The sequence below is a fragment of the Artibeus jamaicensis genome, unplaced genomic scaffold (assembly GCF_021234435.1).
Source record: "Artibeus jamaicensis isolate MK-2021 breed Jamaican fruit bat unplaced genomic scaffold, CSHL_Jam_final contig_332, whole genome shotgun sequence".
NCBI lineage: Eukaryota > Metazoa > Chordata > Mammalia > Chiroptera > Phyllostomidae > Artibeus > Artibeus jamaicensis.
In genome coordinates, this window is record NW_026521788.1 from 861,834 (window position 1) to 879,176 (window position 17,343).

Genomic DNA, 17,343 nt, shown 5'->3' on the forward strand with positions numbered 1-17,343 from the left:
TTCATATTAATTGAAATAACACATTCACAGATTGGGAACCACAGGTTCATGCCATTTACTAGGCAGTTGGCATATGATAGGCTAAATTGTTGTTATTATTCTATATAGTTTTTCTTTCTTACCAGTGGACTTTCGAGAGTAAGGAGTGGCTTTTACATGTTTGTAACTCTGATGATGAAGGACACAGTTCTGCCTAAAATAGGCACTTAATAAAGACCTATATTTGTGTTTTTCATAGTTGTTGAGCTGCACTTGCTACCTTGAGGTTTCCTGAACAGGTGGGTTTTCTATCTTGTATTAATTGTTTTTAGTTCAGATCATGTGATCTATATCTAACAATTATTTTCTATTTTCTCACTTTCAATAACTGCTGCCTCAAAGGGAAAAATGCAAATTGTAGCTGAATGGTCTTGGTAGCAACAGATCTGAAACTCTTAAAATGTTAGAACCAGAATGTTACTTCCCACACAATCTGTAAGTTAAAAAGAAAGACTGAAATTTACACAAAGAGAGACTGAGAGAGTAAGCAAACTGGATCTTGTAGTAGAGAAGCACTTCTGTTTCTAGCCCCTCACCAGGTGTGTGGCTTTATGTTCTATGCTTCTGTTTCTTAAAAGCAAAATGGGGCTCATAACACAGCAGCACAGGCTTGTCCTAAGAGTTAAATGAAGCAGCAGACAAAAATACATACACTAAGACTGGAAGAAAAATGCTGTTAAACATCAAATATTGTTAGAAAGTAAATTGAATATATACAAGGTGCAGGTGTGTTTGATTTTATTGATGATAAATAAAAGAACTAAATATATATTTTTAGATTTTTACTAAAAAGGGAATTGTTTGACAAAGTAATTCAATATAGTATATTGTTAAATTGTGAGGTTCCCAATACTTTAAAGTTTGTGAATAAATGCTTTTCACTGATGTGTAATCAGATTGCATTTTGAAGTCATTGAATTTACAGTAATTTAAGGTACAGATTTTTAAGACCATAGTCACTGCTTTGCATTAGGCAGGAAATAGCTATAATTTACTGTCAGGCAGAAGGGAGACTTGAACCAATGAGGATATTGTTATCTACTGTGCAGTGTAAAAGATGTAAAATGATGGGTTCGCATTAAGTGCCAAGATTTTCTCTAAAGTCAGTGGTGTGCCAGTTCAATTCAACACATATTTAATTAGTGCTGTGGTTTCCAAGGAACCGTGTTGGGTACTGAGGAGGAAGCAAAGATGAATATCAAGCATCAACCAGAGGGAGACAAGAGATTATTAACGCAGTCACTGGGCTGCAAAGCAGAACGAAGCACTGTAATGCAGAAAAAGTAAAACACAGTGATAATCTGGTGGAACGTAAAGTAATTTTTCTTTCCTGCGTTTCTTCCTTCTTTTCTTTCCTCTCTTTTTTGTAACTGTTTTTGGTTCTCTTCTAACACGTGCCAGGTCGCTTGTCTGCAGAGAATCCGCAGCCCCGTGAAATCGCCCCTATTTCCTAGTCTTCCTTTCCTTACATTCTTGGTTAGCTCCTCTGCCACCAGCACTGCATTTGGAATGGTATCTATTGTGTGGGTGGTAAAACGAAAGAAAGTTATTTTTGCTCTAATTATGAGAATGGTTTTATTGGGCGCGGGGGTTGGGTTTGGGGCGGGTTGGGGGCGGATAAGAACAAAGAAAAGCAGATTAGAGTGAGCGGTTCAGTGAAGATGCTACGAGGAGGCGTTACTAAGGTTACTAGAAAGAGGGCGGCTGGTGATTCTCAGGAAGGGTTTTTTTTTTTTTTTTTTTTTTTTTTTTTTTTTTAATGGGGGTATGGACTTAGAGCAGTGCCACACCATATTAGATACGGGGCTCCCGAGAAGGCAAGGGAAAAGGCCCAAAGGAAAAAAACTGCGTGACGGCAGCGACTTCGAAGAAAGCAGGCAGCCTCTGCCTCCCCTTCCGGCCTTGATCCTCCACCGCCTTTGTTTCTCGGGAATGTTCTGCCAGTAGCACAAATTCGGGACCTCCGAGGACGGTACCATTTAAGTGTGACGCGCGGCCGAGCCAGACCGGAAGCAGCGACCTGTCAGGACCCGTAGGGAGAGGTGGGGAGCTAGCAGTGGCTCCTTTGGCCTTGGCGGGGCTGTGTGGCCTCCACCGACTGGGGCGGACCTGCAGCGGCTCGTTCAGGCCGTGGGTCGTCGCTGCAGCCGCCAAGAAAACAGACAAAGACTACTCTTCCGGCGAGCTTGGCAAAGCGGGGATGTGGGGAAGGGGTATTTGAGAAGGGCCGTGAGCGTATTTGGTATCGGATAGAAGGACCTGGAACTTGTATCTCATATGCTACTTGTTGATTATCTTTTTTTTTTTATTTTTATTTTGATAGATTCTGGAGACGGTCGGCGTCTCCTTTCTCGAATTTTTCTCGGTCCCTGTCAGTTTATTCATAACCTGAAGTGAGTGAGAGCATGTTTGTGCAACCACTGAGTGGAGAGGGTATGGGATGGATGAAGCCGCCAGAGGAAAAAGAAATGGGAGAGGGAGAACGGGGAAGAGGTGGTGTCGTGGTGTGTGGTAACAAGATGATGATGGTACTAAGAGTTAACATTTACGGGGTTTTACTGTGCCAGACACTGTTCTAAAACCCTTTGTATGTGGTAATTCAATTTCCAGTCCTGCGAAACTGCTACTCTTCACTAGCCTTCTTTTGTAAAGGGGGCGACTGAGGCTCACAGGTTGTAGAACCTGTTCAAAGAAAGACAAATGAAATGCGCAGCGTCAGGATCCTGCATACCTCTTACTTAGCATCCCAGAACATACCTCTAAGCAGCACCCAGCGGTTGTCCCCCATCGAGATGTGCAAGTGAGGTCGTTAGACAAGGAGTAAGGGGCTGGTATGGCTTGAACAGATGGGATAGGTGGAACAAGGAATTGATGTGATGGAGGGGGTGAGATCCAGGTGTATCTGCAAGGTGAAGACAGATGTATGCGAGGGTGGAGTTGGAGCTGTAGCGTTATAACCTTTCAACCTTGGCCGGTGCCTTCCTCTAGAATTTTGTGGGGCAGGAGAGAGAGCTGAAATATCTTTTGTCTTACATCTAGGGCAATGAAGTTTAGGGGGTTCTTTCCTCTTTTTCCTGCTGTACTTGTTGCGGTGAATATTAAAGTTTAAAAAGTTGGATATATCATTTGATTTGCACCGGTTTCTTGCAGCCATGTGAATTGGGTGTTTATGACATCAAATATGCAAATAATGCATCCCCAAATTCAACATAATGCTGAAACCAGGAGCTGCTTCCAACACAACTTAGTGACAGTTAAGGTCTTTCAGTATTTCTAAGAATTTCAATTAAAAAAAAAAAGAAAATAAGGTTGACTAGGCCAAAGGACAAGGTGATTTACCTAGAAAAAAACCTTTAAAAGAAAAATGAAATATCTGCATATGTTGAAAAAAGAGGCACATTTTCAACAATTAATAATGTACTGTTCACAAATGCAGTAAGTCTAATGGAGTGTAATAATCAAAGTGTTAGCAAATTCCAGAGAGGCAGTTTGGAGTAGTTGGAAGTCATGGGCTTAAGAATCGAGTAAATCAGCTTAGCCACCTATTTGCTCTATGTAAGTGATTTACTTTACTTCATTTGCCCTTGGTTTCTTCACCTCTAAAATGGAGATAATAGTTTCTAAATTGCAGAATTAGAAGCAGTGTTTGTAAAAGACCTCGCGTAATGCCTGGAACAAAGTTGATGATAAATACACTGCAAGTGTTAGTACTCAGAGTTAAAGTGAAGCACTGTTGACCTTTGTGTGCAGTCACATAGCTGCTTCTAGACCTAGTTTTCAATGGAAGAAGGTAAAAAACTAATGTGTTGGCATAATGGTAAAAAATGTTTATTCATTTTCTGAAGGTTAAGTTTGTTATTTCAAAGTGAATGAAAGTTTTGGATGTGTGGATGGTCCATGGACAGTGACATACCCACCACTGTCCTTTAAAACTATTGTGTCTTTAAAATATAACTTCCTTTTGAACTATTCTGTTTCCTGAACAAGGGACAGCTTAAGTGCTAAGTAATTGACTTTATACTTTACAGATGCATGGTCATGGAGGCTATGACTCTGATTTTAGTGATGATGAACACTGTGGAGAATCTAGCAAAAGGAAAAAAGGGTAATTTTTTATTGATCTGTGCTTCAAATCCTTTCTAGATTGAGATGAGTTATAAATAATATTGAAAGCTTTTGGATTGTGTTTGTGAAGACAATGATGTGAAGGGATTTCACTTCAGTGAATTGTAATGAATTGACTAAAAAATTTGAGATCCATTTTGTGAAAAATAAATGTTTATGCTGTGGAGGGATTTACAGATGCATAAATTGGAGATGGACTTTTTACTTGCAGATGGCATAGCTAAGATATGGCTTTAACTATGACAGATAGTTTGGTGGTCCCTTTGCTAGGATTTGACTTCAAAATGAGGTTAGTGTGGAGTGTGAAATTGTGATATGGCACAATTCTTACGATTTTGTGAATGGGCCGGCTAAATGATCAAGGGAAGGAGCTCATGAAGTTTTTATTGGAAGGGACAAGATCTGTCAACAGATACACTCTGGGCCTTATGATGAGGCTACTCCATTTTGGTGGAGTAGCTGTCTTTAAGGGTGAGGTTTTCAGCTTTTAGTGCTTAGAGCCTTGCTTTTATCTATTAGGAGTGGTTGATTGATTAATCAAACTTATAAGAATTGGTTTATTATTTTACACTGAGAGCAATATATTAGGCATAATAATTGAGACTGAACATTTTTCAGTCTTCATGGATAACCAATAGAATAGAAATAATTATAAGAAATTATGTTTTATGGTACTTTACATTTTCAAGATTTTTTATTCAAAAATATTCCTTTGTAAGAATAGAATTTGAGCAAATCTAGTTGGTCAGTCTTCTCTGCTCTAGGGTTATATATGTCTGTAATTAGGGCTCATCATCTACAGTCTGTGTTATCTAGACTTGGCCCTTCTTGTTCCATATTATCAGTAACCAAAAGCTTCATTATCCTTACAAGCAGGGAGGTTGTGGCACAAAGAACTTAAATAACTTATTTTTATTTAAGATTAAGATGGTGAAAAAAAATAAGATAGTGAATGACAGCCAGAATTTGAACCCAGAAACCTAGGTGGTCAGGCACCAGGATTTGAACATTTGTCATTTTCATCCTCTCCATTTTCTAGGTATAAAAATAAAATTAAGATACTAATTAAGCAATTTAAGGAGACATAAAATGTCTCACTAAAGATCTGTGATTCCTTTTTAAGACTTAAATGTTTAAAACATGTTCCAGTTGTGAAAACATTAAAAAATGGGAAATTTCTTTGAAAAAATTAAACTTGTTTAATAGTTTTTCTTCTTATAAACCAGGACAGATGAAGATGATTTACTGCTCCAAAAGCCATTTCAGAAAGAAAAACATGGAAAGGTGGTCCATAAACAGGTTGCAGCAGAATTGCTGGATAGGTATGGTATTTCATTGTACTTTACTTTTTTTGGTTTAAGGTGTTTTTGTGAACTCAGAGACTTGGGGATTTGATTATATTCATTAGAATGTAGATACTTGAATTTGCTTAAAATGAAATTTGTCTTAACAGGGAAGAAGCAAGAAATAGAAGGTTTCATCTCATAGCTATGGATGCTGTATCCTTTTTATACTTCTAGGTTTTCAATAACTAATAGACTTTTAAATTTTACTTTTTTATTTTATGAAATCTTGTAAAGTCAGATAGATTGATATTTTATTTTTAAAGATAAGTCTTTATTGATGTGGAATTTTGCTACTTATGCTTTTGAGTACAGTTCTCTTTTACTAATATATGAAAAAAGATTTAGAGACAAAAAATAGTAAAACATTCCAAATGTTCTCTAAATAGGTTTACAAAGTTCATGAACTTGCCAGTATTTTTTCTAACCTGTTTTTACCAAGCTCTCAACATTTCTCATTTTTATACTCTTCTGTCTCATTTTAACTCTTATTCTTTTCCTACCTGGTTTTTTGCTGAAGTCTTTGTAAGACTTGTATTAAGTATAGGTCTGTCTGTGGACTGTTCTATCTGCTCTGGCTTGAGCTCTCAGGCATGAGTTGGGCTCCCTTTAAGCAACATACCGTACCCTACTTCCCTGCTATAGGCATGTCTCAGTTCAACTTTTTGGTAAGACCGTGGCTCATTACAGAGACTACTACCACTGGCCTTTTGTGTAACTGAATATTGGAGAAAGAGAGAGGCCAAGCAAGACCTGAAGTATTTCTAGGTATGTATTCCTTAACGGTCAGGATTGGGAGAAGGAGACTGTCAATTAGGTACACTCCCTCCCACCTATAGTAATCTGTTTCACTCTGTTACTGTTTCTGATACTTTAAGTTATAGGTGTTTTCTTGTCAGCAGTTTATTTATTCCTCTTATCTGTTAACCAAGTTGCTTATATCTGCCCCTTGTTCCTTCAGCCTTTCAACATCTTCTCTGCCTTCTTTGATCATCGGAGGGTGTTGGGGCATCTAAAAGCCTGGGGAGGGTGAGAGTCTAGGTCTGCTTCTCTGGAACGAGCAGAGGCGTGACACCGTTTTTCTGGAGTATTTGGCTGGAGTAGCATGGTTATTGTCTAAAAGTTATCTGTCTTGTTAGACTGCCTCTCTCTTGGATATTCAGTTAGAGAAGGCTTTTGGAACTTTTTTCTTTTTTGTTTGTATTTTTGGTATTTCCAGGTTGCTAGCTTTCTTCATCTCCAAACCTGGGATTGAAAGGCAAAAAGGCAACTGTACTTAAACAACAATACAAAAAAAAAATTTTTTTTAAAGTAGAATTATTATCTTTTATTAAAGAACATAAACTTTTGTCATTTTGAAGTATGCCTATATCTTTCTAGTAATGGTTTTTTTGCTTTAAAGTCTCCTTTAATACAAATATAATTTATATGCTGTTGTTCATACATTTTCATTTTAAATATACTTAAACATCCCCTAATAAATTATTATAACAATTGCAAAAAAAAGAAAGAAAAAGGCAAAAAGAGGCCTGGCTGGTGTGGCTCAGTGGATTGAGTGCTGGTCTGCAAGCCAAAGGGTCGCTGGTTCGATTCCCAGTCAGGGCACATGCCTGGGTTGTGGGTCAGTTCCCCAGTAGGGGGCTACTGAGAGGCAACCACACATTGATGGTTCTCTCCCTCTCTTTCTCATTCTCATTTCCCCTCCCTCTAAAAAAAAAAATTCAGGAAGGATAATTCACTACCACATATACCATGAGTCCTGAGGTCCATAGCTGATATGCCTTCTCTCTACCTTTCAGAGTCTTCTTATGTTTCTTTAAGTAAACTCGTGTAATCAAGGGATTTGGCTGTTCTTAGTGGGAGGAATAGAGAGCAGTACATCTTTATCTACTCCGTCTTCCTGGGAGTAAAGTCCCATCCAACACCTGTTTTAGAAATAAGTGTTTTTGGAGCCACAGCTATGCTCATTCATTTAGGTGTTATCTGTACCTACTTTCATACTAAAATGGCAGAGCTGAGCAGCTGTAGCAGAGACCATATGGCCTGCATGTTTACTATTTACAGAAAAAGTTTGCTGACCCCAGCTCTAAAAGATTTAAGTGACTTGCTACGGTCACATGACCAGTTAGTACTAGGCGAAGAGGTAGAACCCGTATGTCCAGATATTTGGCTCTTCTCTTTTTTTGTTTCATTTTATTTTATTTTATTTTTAAAATTTATTTATTTTTTAATTTAGTTATTTTTCAAGTACAGTTTTTTGTCTATTTCTCCCATCCAAGCCCACCCCCTGTCCCGTGCTCCCCACCTCCCCCCTATCCCTACCCCCCCCAGCCCTCATCCCTGCATCCCTCACACTTGTTCCCCCAAATCCCTCCCCCCTTCCCCCTTAAATTCCCTTCCCTCTCCCCTCTCCCCTCTGGTCACTGTCCCATTGTCATCTATTTCAGTGTCTTTGTTTTTATTCTGCTTGCTTGTTCATTTTGATGTTTAGCTTCCTGTTAAAGGTGAGATCATATGGTATTTGTCTTTCAGCACCTGGCCTATTTCACTCAGCATAATGCTTTCCAGTTCCATCCATGTTGTTGCAAAGGGTAGTAGCTCCTTCTTTCTCTCTGCTGCATAGAATTCCATTGTGTATATGTACCACAATTTTTGGATCCATTCATTTACCGTCGGGCACCTAGGTTGCTTCCAACTCTTGGCTATTGTAAATTGTACTGCTATGAACATTGTGGTGCATAGGTTCTTTGAAATTGATGTTTTAGGATTCTTAGGATATAATCCTAGCAGTGGAATTGCTGGGTCAAAAGGCAGGTGGATTTTTATTTTTCTGAGAAAATTCCATACTGTTTTCCATAATGGTTGTACCAGTCTGCAATCCCACTAACAGTGAACTAAGGACCCCTTTTCTCCACAACCTCTCCAACATTTGTTGTTTGTTGCTTTATTTATGATAGCCATCCTGACCGGTGTAAAGTGGTATCTCATTGTGGTTTTAATTTGCATCTCTCTGATAGCTAACGATATTGAGCATCTCTTCATGTGTCTCTGAATGTTCTGTATGTCATCCTTGGAGAAGTGTCTGTTCAAGTCCTTTTCCCATTTTTTAATTGGGTTAGATGTCTTCTTAGAGTGGAGCTGTGTAAGTTCTTTGTATATTTTGGAAATTAAACCTTTGTTGAGGTATCGTTGGCAAATATATTTTCTTATACAGTTGGTTGTCTTTTTAATTTAATACTGTTTTCCTTAGCCACGCAGAAGCTTTTTATTTTGATGAGATCCCATTTGTTTATTCTTTCCTTTATATTCCTTGCTCTAGGGGACATATCAGTAAAAATGTTGCTGCGTGAAATATCTGAGATTTTCTTGCTGATGTTTTCCTCTAGAACTTTAATAGTGTCACAGCTTATATTTAAGTCTTTTATCCACCTTGAATTTATTTTGGTGTATGGTGTAAGTTGGTGCTCAAGTTTCATTTTTTTGCACGTAGCTGTCCAGTTCTCCCAACACCATTTGTTGAAGAAGCTATCTTTACTCCATTTTATGTTATTGCCCCCTTTGTCAAATATTAATTGACTGTAGAGAGTGGGTTGATTTCTGGGCTCTCTGTTCTGTTCCATTGGTCTATGTGCCTGTTTTTATGCCAGTACCAGGCTGTTTTGATTACAGTGTTGGCTCTTCTCTTTTTTCTGAGATGTTAACTGTTTTGTTTCCACTTTGGGAAGTATATTCAGATTTGAGACTCTGTTAGAATATATTGTAATCAATTAAGTTACCATCTGTAATATAGTAGGATGTAGTCAGTCACAGACAGTATTACAGAGAAGGTCAGTTCTAGTATGTGCATGTTCACTGGTAGAGAGAGCACCATAAGCTTTTCAAAAGAAAAAGTTTTGCATCTTATTATACTTAATTGAAAATAAACATGACTGTGGATCTTTGAATATTAAAAGAAAATTTACAAAAATATCTGATTTCTTATATTTACTTTTTTTGAAAGCCTGTTGTTAGAATTTAATGTTGTAAAAGTTGTGTCTTATATTTTTAGAGGCTTTATTATTATTGGAATACATAGCCAAATTATATTTTATAATAGTGAAAGGTAAACTGTAGTCCTTACCTTTAACTTTAGAAATTATAATTTTTCATATTGTGATGATTAAAATGAATGGTGGTATGAGGCCATATGTAGTTCAGCAATAGAAGAGGAAACTTTCTCCCCAGATACATATTTTATCATGAGTAGTATATGCTTGGAAAATGTTTAAAACAATATAAACATTTATATTGCTTATAAAGTAAAAATCCCTGTACTCTATAATATTCACTCTTAATAGTTTAATATTTACCTTTTCTACCTTTGAATTTATAAGCATGTATAGTGTATATTTGCATATTAAAAAACTAGACTCATACTATGCTTTTTATTCCTACTCACTAATATATCTTAGACATAGTTCAACTGTTGAACAAGTAAAATCCTTAATTTTTGCATTTCAGTATCAAAGGCATACAAAGTTTGTAAATGATTATATTTTATACTATGGTGGCAAAAAAGAAGATTTCAGGCGATCACGGTAAGTGTCATGAAGTTTATGTAGAATTGGAGGTAGCTGTGGAGATCTTTCAAAGACCCACCGCTACTGTGTTTTCTGATTCTGTGATCTTCCTCTGCTTTCCGTTCTGGTTTCCTTGTTATATCATAGGGTGGAGGACCATCCATAGCATCCATCTAAGTAGCTTCTCGTTGACCCCATTCCTCTGGCAGTAGGTAGCCCTTGTCAATAACAATTATGTGAGGAATACACATGTCGCTGATTATACAGCTTTGGGTGTTTTGTTTTGTTTTGTTTTGTGAGGATGAACTTGTTAAACCTCAGTGTTTGGGATTGCCTTTTAAAAGGTAGGGCAGCCATGGCTGGTGTGGCTCAGTTGGTTGCAGCATCATCCCATAAACCAAAAGGTCCCACGTTCAATTCCCAGTCAGGGCACATGTCTGGGTTGCAGGTTCAGTCCCCAGTCAGGGTGCTTGAGAAAGGCAACTGATCAGTGTTTCTCTGTCACATTAATGTTTCTGTCCCTCTCTCTCTTTCTCCCTTTCCTTGTCTCTAAAATCAGTAAGTGTATCATCGGGTGAGGATAAAAAGGTAAAGGTATGGCAAGCAAGAAACCTCACTCTAATATTTCTCACACGTGAAATTGCTTCCTATGTTTGAGGCTTTTCTCATCAGAGCCTCTTGGTTTTGTGTGTTTTTTTCCCCTGACTTAACAATTTTCTGAATTGGGAGAGCCCTAAAAAACTTTATACCATCATCTATCCCAGACTAATCTCCCTCTCAGTTTGGTCTGTAATACTTCCCAACAATCCCTTGTTCTACCCTCAGGCTGTTGTGGTATCTAGGAACATCATACCCTTCAACCCTCTTTCTTACTCAGTCTTCCTGGGAAGCTGTAGAAAAATGAGGTATAGAAAACTTTATTTAAAAAAAAAATTAAATCTCCATAGGGTAGTGGTACTTTTTTTTAGACTCTGAAACTTACTGTCATACATTTTTTCTTCTATTTAATATTTACTCAGATTTCTTATCCTAATTTTGATTTTTTTAGCACCATGTGTATAACTGAAACTGGTGCCAGAAATGGATGGATTTCTCATCCATTTAAGTTGCTTCTGTATAGACTCTTCACAGTACCTTTTGAAAAAGTACTGAAATTGTTTTTACAAATGTATGTGCATATATACATACAAATAAAACTGTCTTTATCTTTTTGTATTATTTTTTACTCAGGTGTTCAAAAATATCACAGAACTGTTTGACCTCCTAAATTTGACTAATTCTGTGTTTACATTAAATTTAAATGATTTTATCTTCCAGGGAAAGTGACAAGACAGACATGGATGTTATACGAGAAAACCATAGATTCCTATGGAATGAGGAAGATGAAATGGACATGAACTGGTAATTTTAGCCATCGGCGCATAATGCATCAAGTGCTTTCATCCTGTCTCTCCTGTCCTGCGCAGAACAGTTCTGAATTGAGGACATAAAACCATTCCTCAGATTACTGAATCTAGTTTGATTCTTTTGATAATTTTTAGCAGTTTTAACTGACTTATTACTTGACTTTGTCTTTAAAACACACTTAAAAAATATTGTTGTCCTGTAATATGATACTTTTTAAATTTTTTAAATATTTTGGGAAAAAGCAATACCTGAAAATGGTTCTAAAAATCCAAACATTACAAAGGGTAAAAAGTGAAGAGTAAGACTCTTTCCCATGTCTGACTGTAAGTCTTCCAGGTCTTCTCCCAGAGAGAACAACTGTAATAGTTAATATTCAGATATTCTATGCACATGTATGTAATAGACCTCTTTTAAAACAGTAATTGTTATATCATGTGTTATTTATTTGACGTTGCTTCCAAGTACCAATCTGTGATTGGATTTCTGAATGAAGATTTGTATTTTTTATAAATCTAGGGAGAAGAGACTTGCAAAGAAATACTATGATAAATTATTCAAGGAATACTGCATAGCAGATCTCAGTAGATACAGAGAAAATAAGGTACGCCTTCCAGATGTTTATCAAAGAAGGTTCTTATACAAGTGTATTGTTTCTTCTTATTACATTGTCATGCCCCACTTTATTTTTTTAAAGATGCTGTTCTAGTCTAAATTGCCCTGTTTCTATGAAGTATCACTTGGACCATTTTAACCTCTGCAGCTGTGGAATTTATAAAGGGCCCCTCAGTTAAGGGTGCTTCTTTGTGAGCTGAGGCAAAAAAGTCTAAAATTAAACACAAGTGGCTACTGGATCCTAATTTATCATGAGTCTAATCTACAGCCACCAGTGATTATAATAAATGATTTGACATGGCAGAATGATGTCTTGTTTGACAGATGAAATTGATAGGCTGTATTTTCCAAATTGATTACCATTTATAAAGAGGCAGATGTACATCTTTTGTTATGTAAATGTCTACTCTAGTAAAATTAATCAGTGCTAATTATAACAGAGGATTTTCATTCTCACTTTACATCTTACTTTAGTTAATATTAAAGGGATTTTTATTCCTATCTCAAATTTCACATTTATAGCTAGAGAAGATGACCCAAGAACATATGATCTCAGTTTGAAATGAGGAGGGAATGTTGCATAAATCTATGTTTGGGTAATGTACATTTATATTAAGAAAGACAACCTGTTTATTTATCATAAGGATTTTGTTTTTATTTAAATTTTTAAATCTCAGAACCGTGGTTGGTTTAATATTTCATTAGTGCCTTTAATATGTGGATTGCTTTACAGTATTCTATTAGATAGTATTAGTGTCTATTTTTTTTTAATGTTTTTTCTTTTTTTTTTTAACTTTTTAAAATATTTTATTTATTTACTTTTAGAGAGAGGGGAAGGGAAGGAGAAAGAGTGGGAGAGAAACATCAATGTGTGGTTGCCTCTCGTGAGTCCCCTGCTGGGAACTGGCCTGCAACCCAGGCATGTGCCCTGACTGGGAATCAAACCGCGATACTCTGGTTCACAGGCCCGCGCTCAATCCACTGAGCTACGCCAGCCAGGGCTAGTGTCTATTTTTTTATAACCCTGTTTACAAACCCACGCACTTGGTGTATCCCAAAGACTTCCTCAGTTTCTTATGAACTAGCTCTCATATCTGTACTAGTTATCACCATATTGAATCCAAAGAGCACCAGAACAGTTGGAGTTAATTCAAGTTACTACACTGCAAGTTGAATGTGAAAAATAGGTCCTTCTAAGAGCACGTGACAAAGTGGGCTTTTCACGTGGGCTTTTCAACCATGCCTCATGTGTTGCTTGCTTTTCAGTATTTATTGAGGACTGGGCTGAGTGTCATGGATTAACACATGGTGTCTGCTCTTAAAAAAAAGAACAAAACAGTTAAGGGGAAAATGTATACATAGTAAATAATTAAATACTTGTATTCTCCATTTGAAAGTACACAGGATGTTACTGGAAATCATACTTTAAAGATGATAATCTTCAAACAAGTTATATTTTCCTATTAGAACATGATGAATAGTCAGATGTGAGGGTTAGTGCAAGAAGTCAATATGACTCTCAGGTTTTGAAGACTAGGGAAATATAAAATATGGAGGGAGGGGGATCTTTTTTAAAAAATTAAGACTTTATTATTTTTAGAGCAATTTTAAGTTCATAGCAAAATCGAGGGGAAGATACAGAGATTTCCCATCTACCCCTTACCCCACACAAGGGGAAAGGTGATGACTGCTTTTTGGTGCACAGTGCTTGAGGTGTTAGAGACAGACTAGTGCCTTTGATTTCCTTGCAAGAATGCATTCTCACAGTTTTACTTACCCAAAGGCAGTGTTTTATCCTTTTTTGATTAACCAGCTTTTAGTTCAGTGCCTACTATATGTAGCAGATACTTAGGCATTTTTAGTGAATTCCAACCTTTGCCCCACACCTCCATTTCCTAGTTTTCTTTCATCATTGAGAATTTGTTTGGCTCCCATTGAGATTAGATTCAGCTGCAATGAACAGCAGCACTCCCAAAGAACATTGACTTAAATGAGGTAGAAGTTTATTTTTCTTTTACTTAAAAGTCCAAGTAGATGGCATGGAACCTTGTGTTGTCAGGAACTTAGAATCCTTCTCTCTCATTGCTTCCATGTGTGAGCTCTTTGTGCTAGAAGGTAGAGTAAGAAGAAGAGTAACTTGAGTTACTCAAGTCCTGAGTAACTCCAGTTTTTAATCCAGCCTATCAGCAGGAAAATTTAAATTTTCAGGAAAGAATACAAAAGCATACTGAGGCAAAACCTCCATAATTTTTACCAGTAGGACATATTGCAGTTTCTTGTGACATTTCTTATCTCCCTATAAGGTTAAAATGTTTATGGTGACAGACACTATTTTAATGACCCTTTATCCTCAGCAGAGTGCCTAGCCCAGTAAGGAGTTGCTTAATAGTTATTTGCTGAACAGATTAGTGAATGAAAGAAAAGTTTGGAAACTGTTACGTTATATATTTGTGTTTTAATGGATATCCCAACATAAGTTGGATGGAAAGCAATCCTCACATACATGTGTAGGTTTAAAAATAAAATTAAACAGTTATTTTGAATTTTTTGTTTCTTTTTTTGTAGACTGGGAATATTATTTTTTTGTTTTTTATTAGAAAAATATTGATTTGTTGTTCCACTTATTATGCATTCATTAGTTGAACCTTTTTTTTCTTCACCAGAGGGTATGTTTTTCATTGAGTTTAGAGAGAGAGGGAGGGAGAGAGGAAGAGAGAAATATCGATGTGACAGAAACATTGATGGTTGCCTCCCGCATGCACCCTGACCTGGGATTGAACCTGTAATTTAGGTATGTGCCCTGGTCAGAGATTGAACCCACAACCTTTTGGTTCAGGTCAGTGCTCCAACCAATTGAGACATTTGGCCAAGGCTGATTCCTGTATGTGTTCTGCCCCGCAATCTTGGTGTTTTGGGATGATGCTCTAATCAAATCAGTTACCCAGACAGGGCTATTTTCTTTGGGTTTTAATTAGAATATTTTGAAATATTTTGTGCCCTCATTTACATTTAAAATACAAGATTGCGTAATTCAAATAATAAGTGATTTAAAAAAATAAAAATGACCAAGTTAACCAGGCATTGAATACTTCATCTGAATTCTCTTTCTTAATACAGCAACCTATGAGATTAGGATTCTTATAATAAGGAAACATATTGAGAGGTTATGTACCTTTCCCAAGGCCATAGAATCAGTTAACAAATGGTAGAGCTTGCTTTGCGTCTGTATAATTGTGGAGCTTAGCTATTTTTTGAATTGAATTTATTGGGGCAATGTTGGTTAATAAAATTTTATAGGTTTAGGGGTACAGTGGTATAATACATCATTTGTATATTGTATTTTGTGTTCACCACTGCAAGTCAAGTCTCCTTCCATCACCATTTATTGGAGCTGAGCTTTTAACCATTATAAAAGTAAACTGAATAGAAAACTACACTACTAACTAGAATTATGATAAATTAGCATATGAACATGAAAGATCTTAAAAGGCAGTGGAGAAAAATCATTTTTAGCCAAAAAAAAAGTTGTTTTTAGGAATCTGAAGGGAATGCTTACAACTGTCTGCCTTAGGGCTCCAGACTGGTACCATTTACACTTTCCTGCTCATGACTATGCTGTTGTTGTGGGAAAACAGCCACCCCTGCATGAGTGGGTGCAGTCGAGTTTCAGTAAAACTTTATAAAAACAGGCCTGTGGGTGGTAGCTTGCTAACCAGTGGTATACTATGCACCAGGTGCTGTTCTAAATACTTGATATATATTATCCCATTTAAATGTCTTAACCAAAAGAGGTAGAGACTTCTATGACTCTACTTTACATGTGAGGAAACAGGAACAAATAGATTAAATAACGTCTTCAGTGTTACAGAGCTGTTAAGTGGTAGAGCCGAGAAGTAAACCCAAATAGTCCAAATCCAAAGGCTGTGCACTCTTGCACTGAGAATACTGCCTAGTTACTGTACCATGGCCTCTTTTTCTGTTTTTTGTCAGTGTTATAAAACAGGTTATATATATATATTTTAATTAATGGAGATGTCTTGTAGCTTGGCGTCTTAACTTTTAAAAGTAAAGAAAATTGATTCATAACAGATAAGTTGGTAATTGTTCAAATGTATTGTTAAGTACCTGGAATCCTATAAAGAGAGAAAAAGCTATTGTGATGGGAATTAAGTTAATTTTTAGGTCGATAAATGTAATTATGTTAATTGTGGGCTCCATGTTTAGATTTATGTGTATAAATACTCTGGCATAAATGTGATTTTTTCTTGTCAGTTTGGATTTAGGTGGAGAGTAGAAAAAGAAGTAATTTCAGGAAAAGGTAATTTTTTAATTTTACTTTTTAATAAGAGAAGGTTATTTTGTTACATTATTGAATTGAAGTCACTGGGTAAGAGTATTCCTAAGATATGTAGTGAGTGATTATCTATATGAGTAAAATTAGAAAAGGTATATTCAGGATATATTACTGGAAGAGGTCAAAATAATATAATGCTTTAGATTTTTACTTTTAGAATTTTTGCTTTTAGAACATTCAGTTGAGGATAAGTAGAAAATGTTTAAAGATTTTATAGCAAATTAACTATCAATGGATGAATGCTTGAGTTTTTCTCTTTTTCAGTTTTTTTGAATAATGATAAAGTTACTGTCTTCAGTCAAATCCACATTTTGAAAGTAGAAGTTAAATATCACTTTGAACCTAGAAAAATTTGGGGGGAGTCACTGAGATTGAGCCTAAATATTTAGTCTTACAGCAGAAGCCAGATACTTGTTGGGCAATCAGTAAATGCTTTTTCTATGCATTGTTGTAATCTATTCATAAATTTTTTTCTGAATACTTAATATCTCTGTACTGTATTGTGCTGTAAAATTCTCAATTGATAATCACATTTTTAATTGCAGTAACAAGTAATGTTATGTTCTGAAAACTACAGAGGAGCATTTAGGAAATAATTTTTTTCATGATTTTTATCTACTTTTTTAGAGAGAGTAAAAGGGAGGGAGAAAGAGAGAGAGAGAAACATTAATGTGTGAGAGATACATAGTTGCCTCTTGCACACCCCCAACAGGGGACCTGCCCCACATCCCAGGCATGTGTCCTGACTAGAAATTGAACCGGCAACGTTTTGGTTCACAGGCCAGCGCTCAATCTACTGAGCCACACCAGCCAGGGCAGGAATTAATTTTAAACTAATAACTTAAAAAATCTTTAACTGAAAATGAAAGGTTACATTTAAAAAATGATTAAACATTTATAACAT

At 36.4% G+C, this 17,343-nt stretch overlaps 1 protein-coding gene across 6 annotated transcripts in view; it reads left to right on the forward strand.

The window, feature by feature from the left end:
- Positions 1–1,877: 1,877 nt before the first annotated feature.
- The window catches only part of LOC119057767 (protein FRA10AC1), a 34,570-nt gene continuing 19,104 nt past the window's right edge, over positions 1,878–17,343 (forward strand). Inside the window, exons 1-9 of one of the 6 annotated variants that reach the window (XM_037156664.2) lie at positions 1,879–2,081; positions 2,363–2,432; positions 4,068–4,144; positions 5,391–5,486; positions 5,618–5,663; positions 10,008–10,084; positions 11,384–11,467; positions 11,990–12,074; positions 16,358–16,403. In XM_037156664.2, coding sequence (XP_037012559.2) covers positions 4,068–4,144; positions 5,391–5,486; positions 5,618–5,663; positions 10,008–10,084; positions 11,384–11,467; positions 11,990–12,074; positions 16,358–16,403 — 511 coding nt within the window. In that variant the 5' untranslated portion in view covers positions 1,879–2,081; positions 2,363–2,432. The other 5 variants (XM_053664023.1, XM_037156667.2, XM_037156665.2 and 2 more) reach the window with 5 other exon arrangements.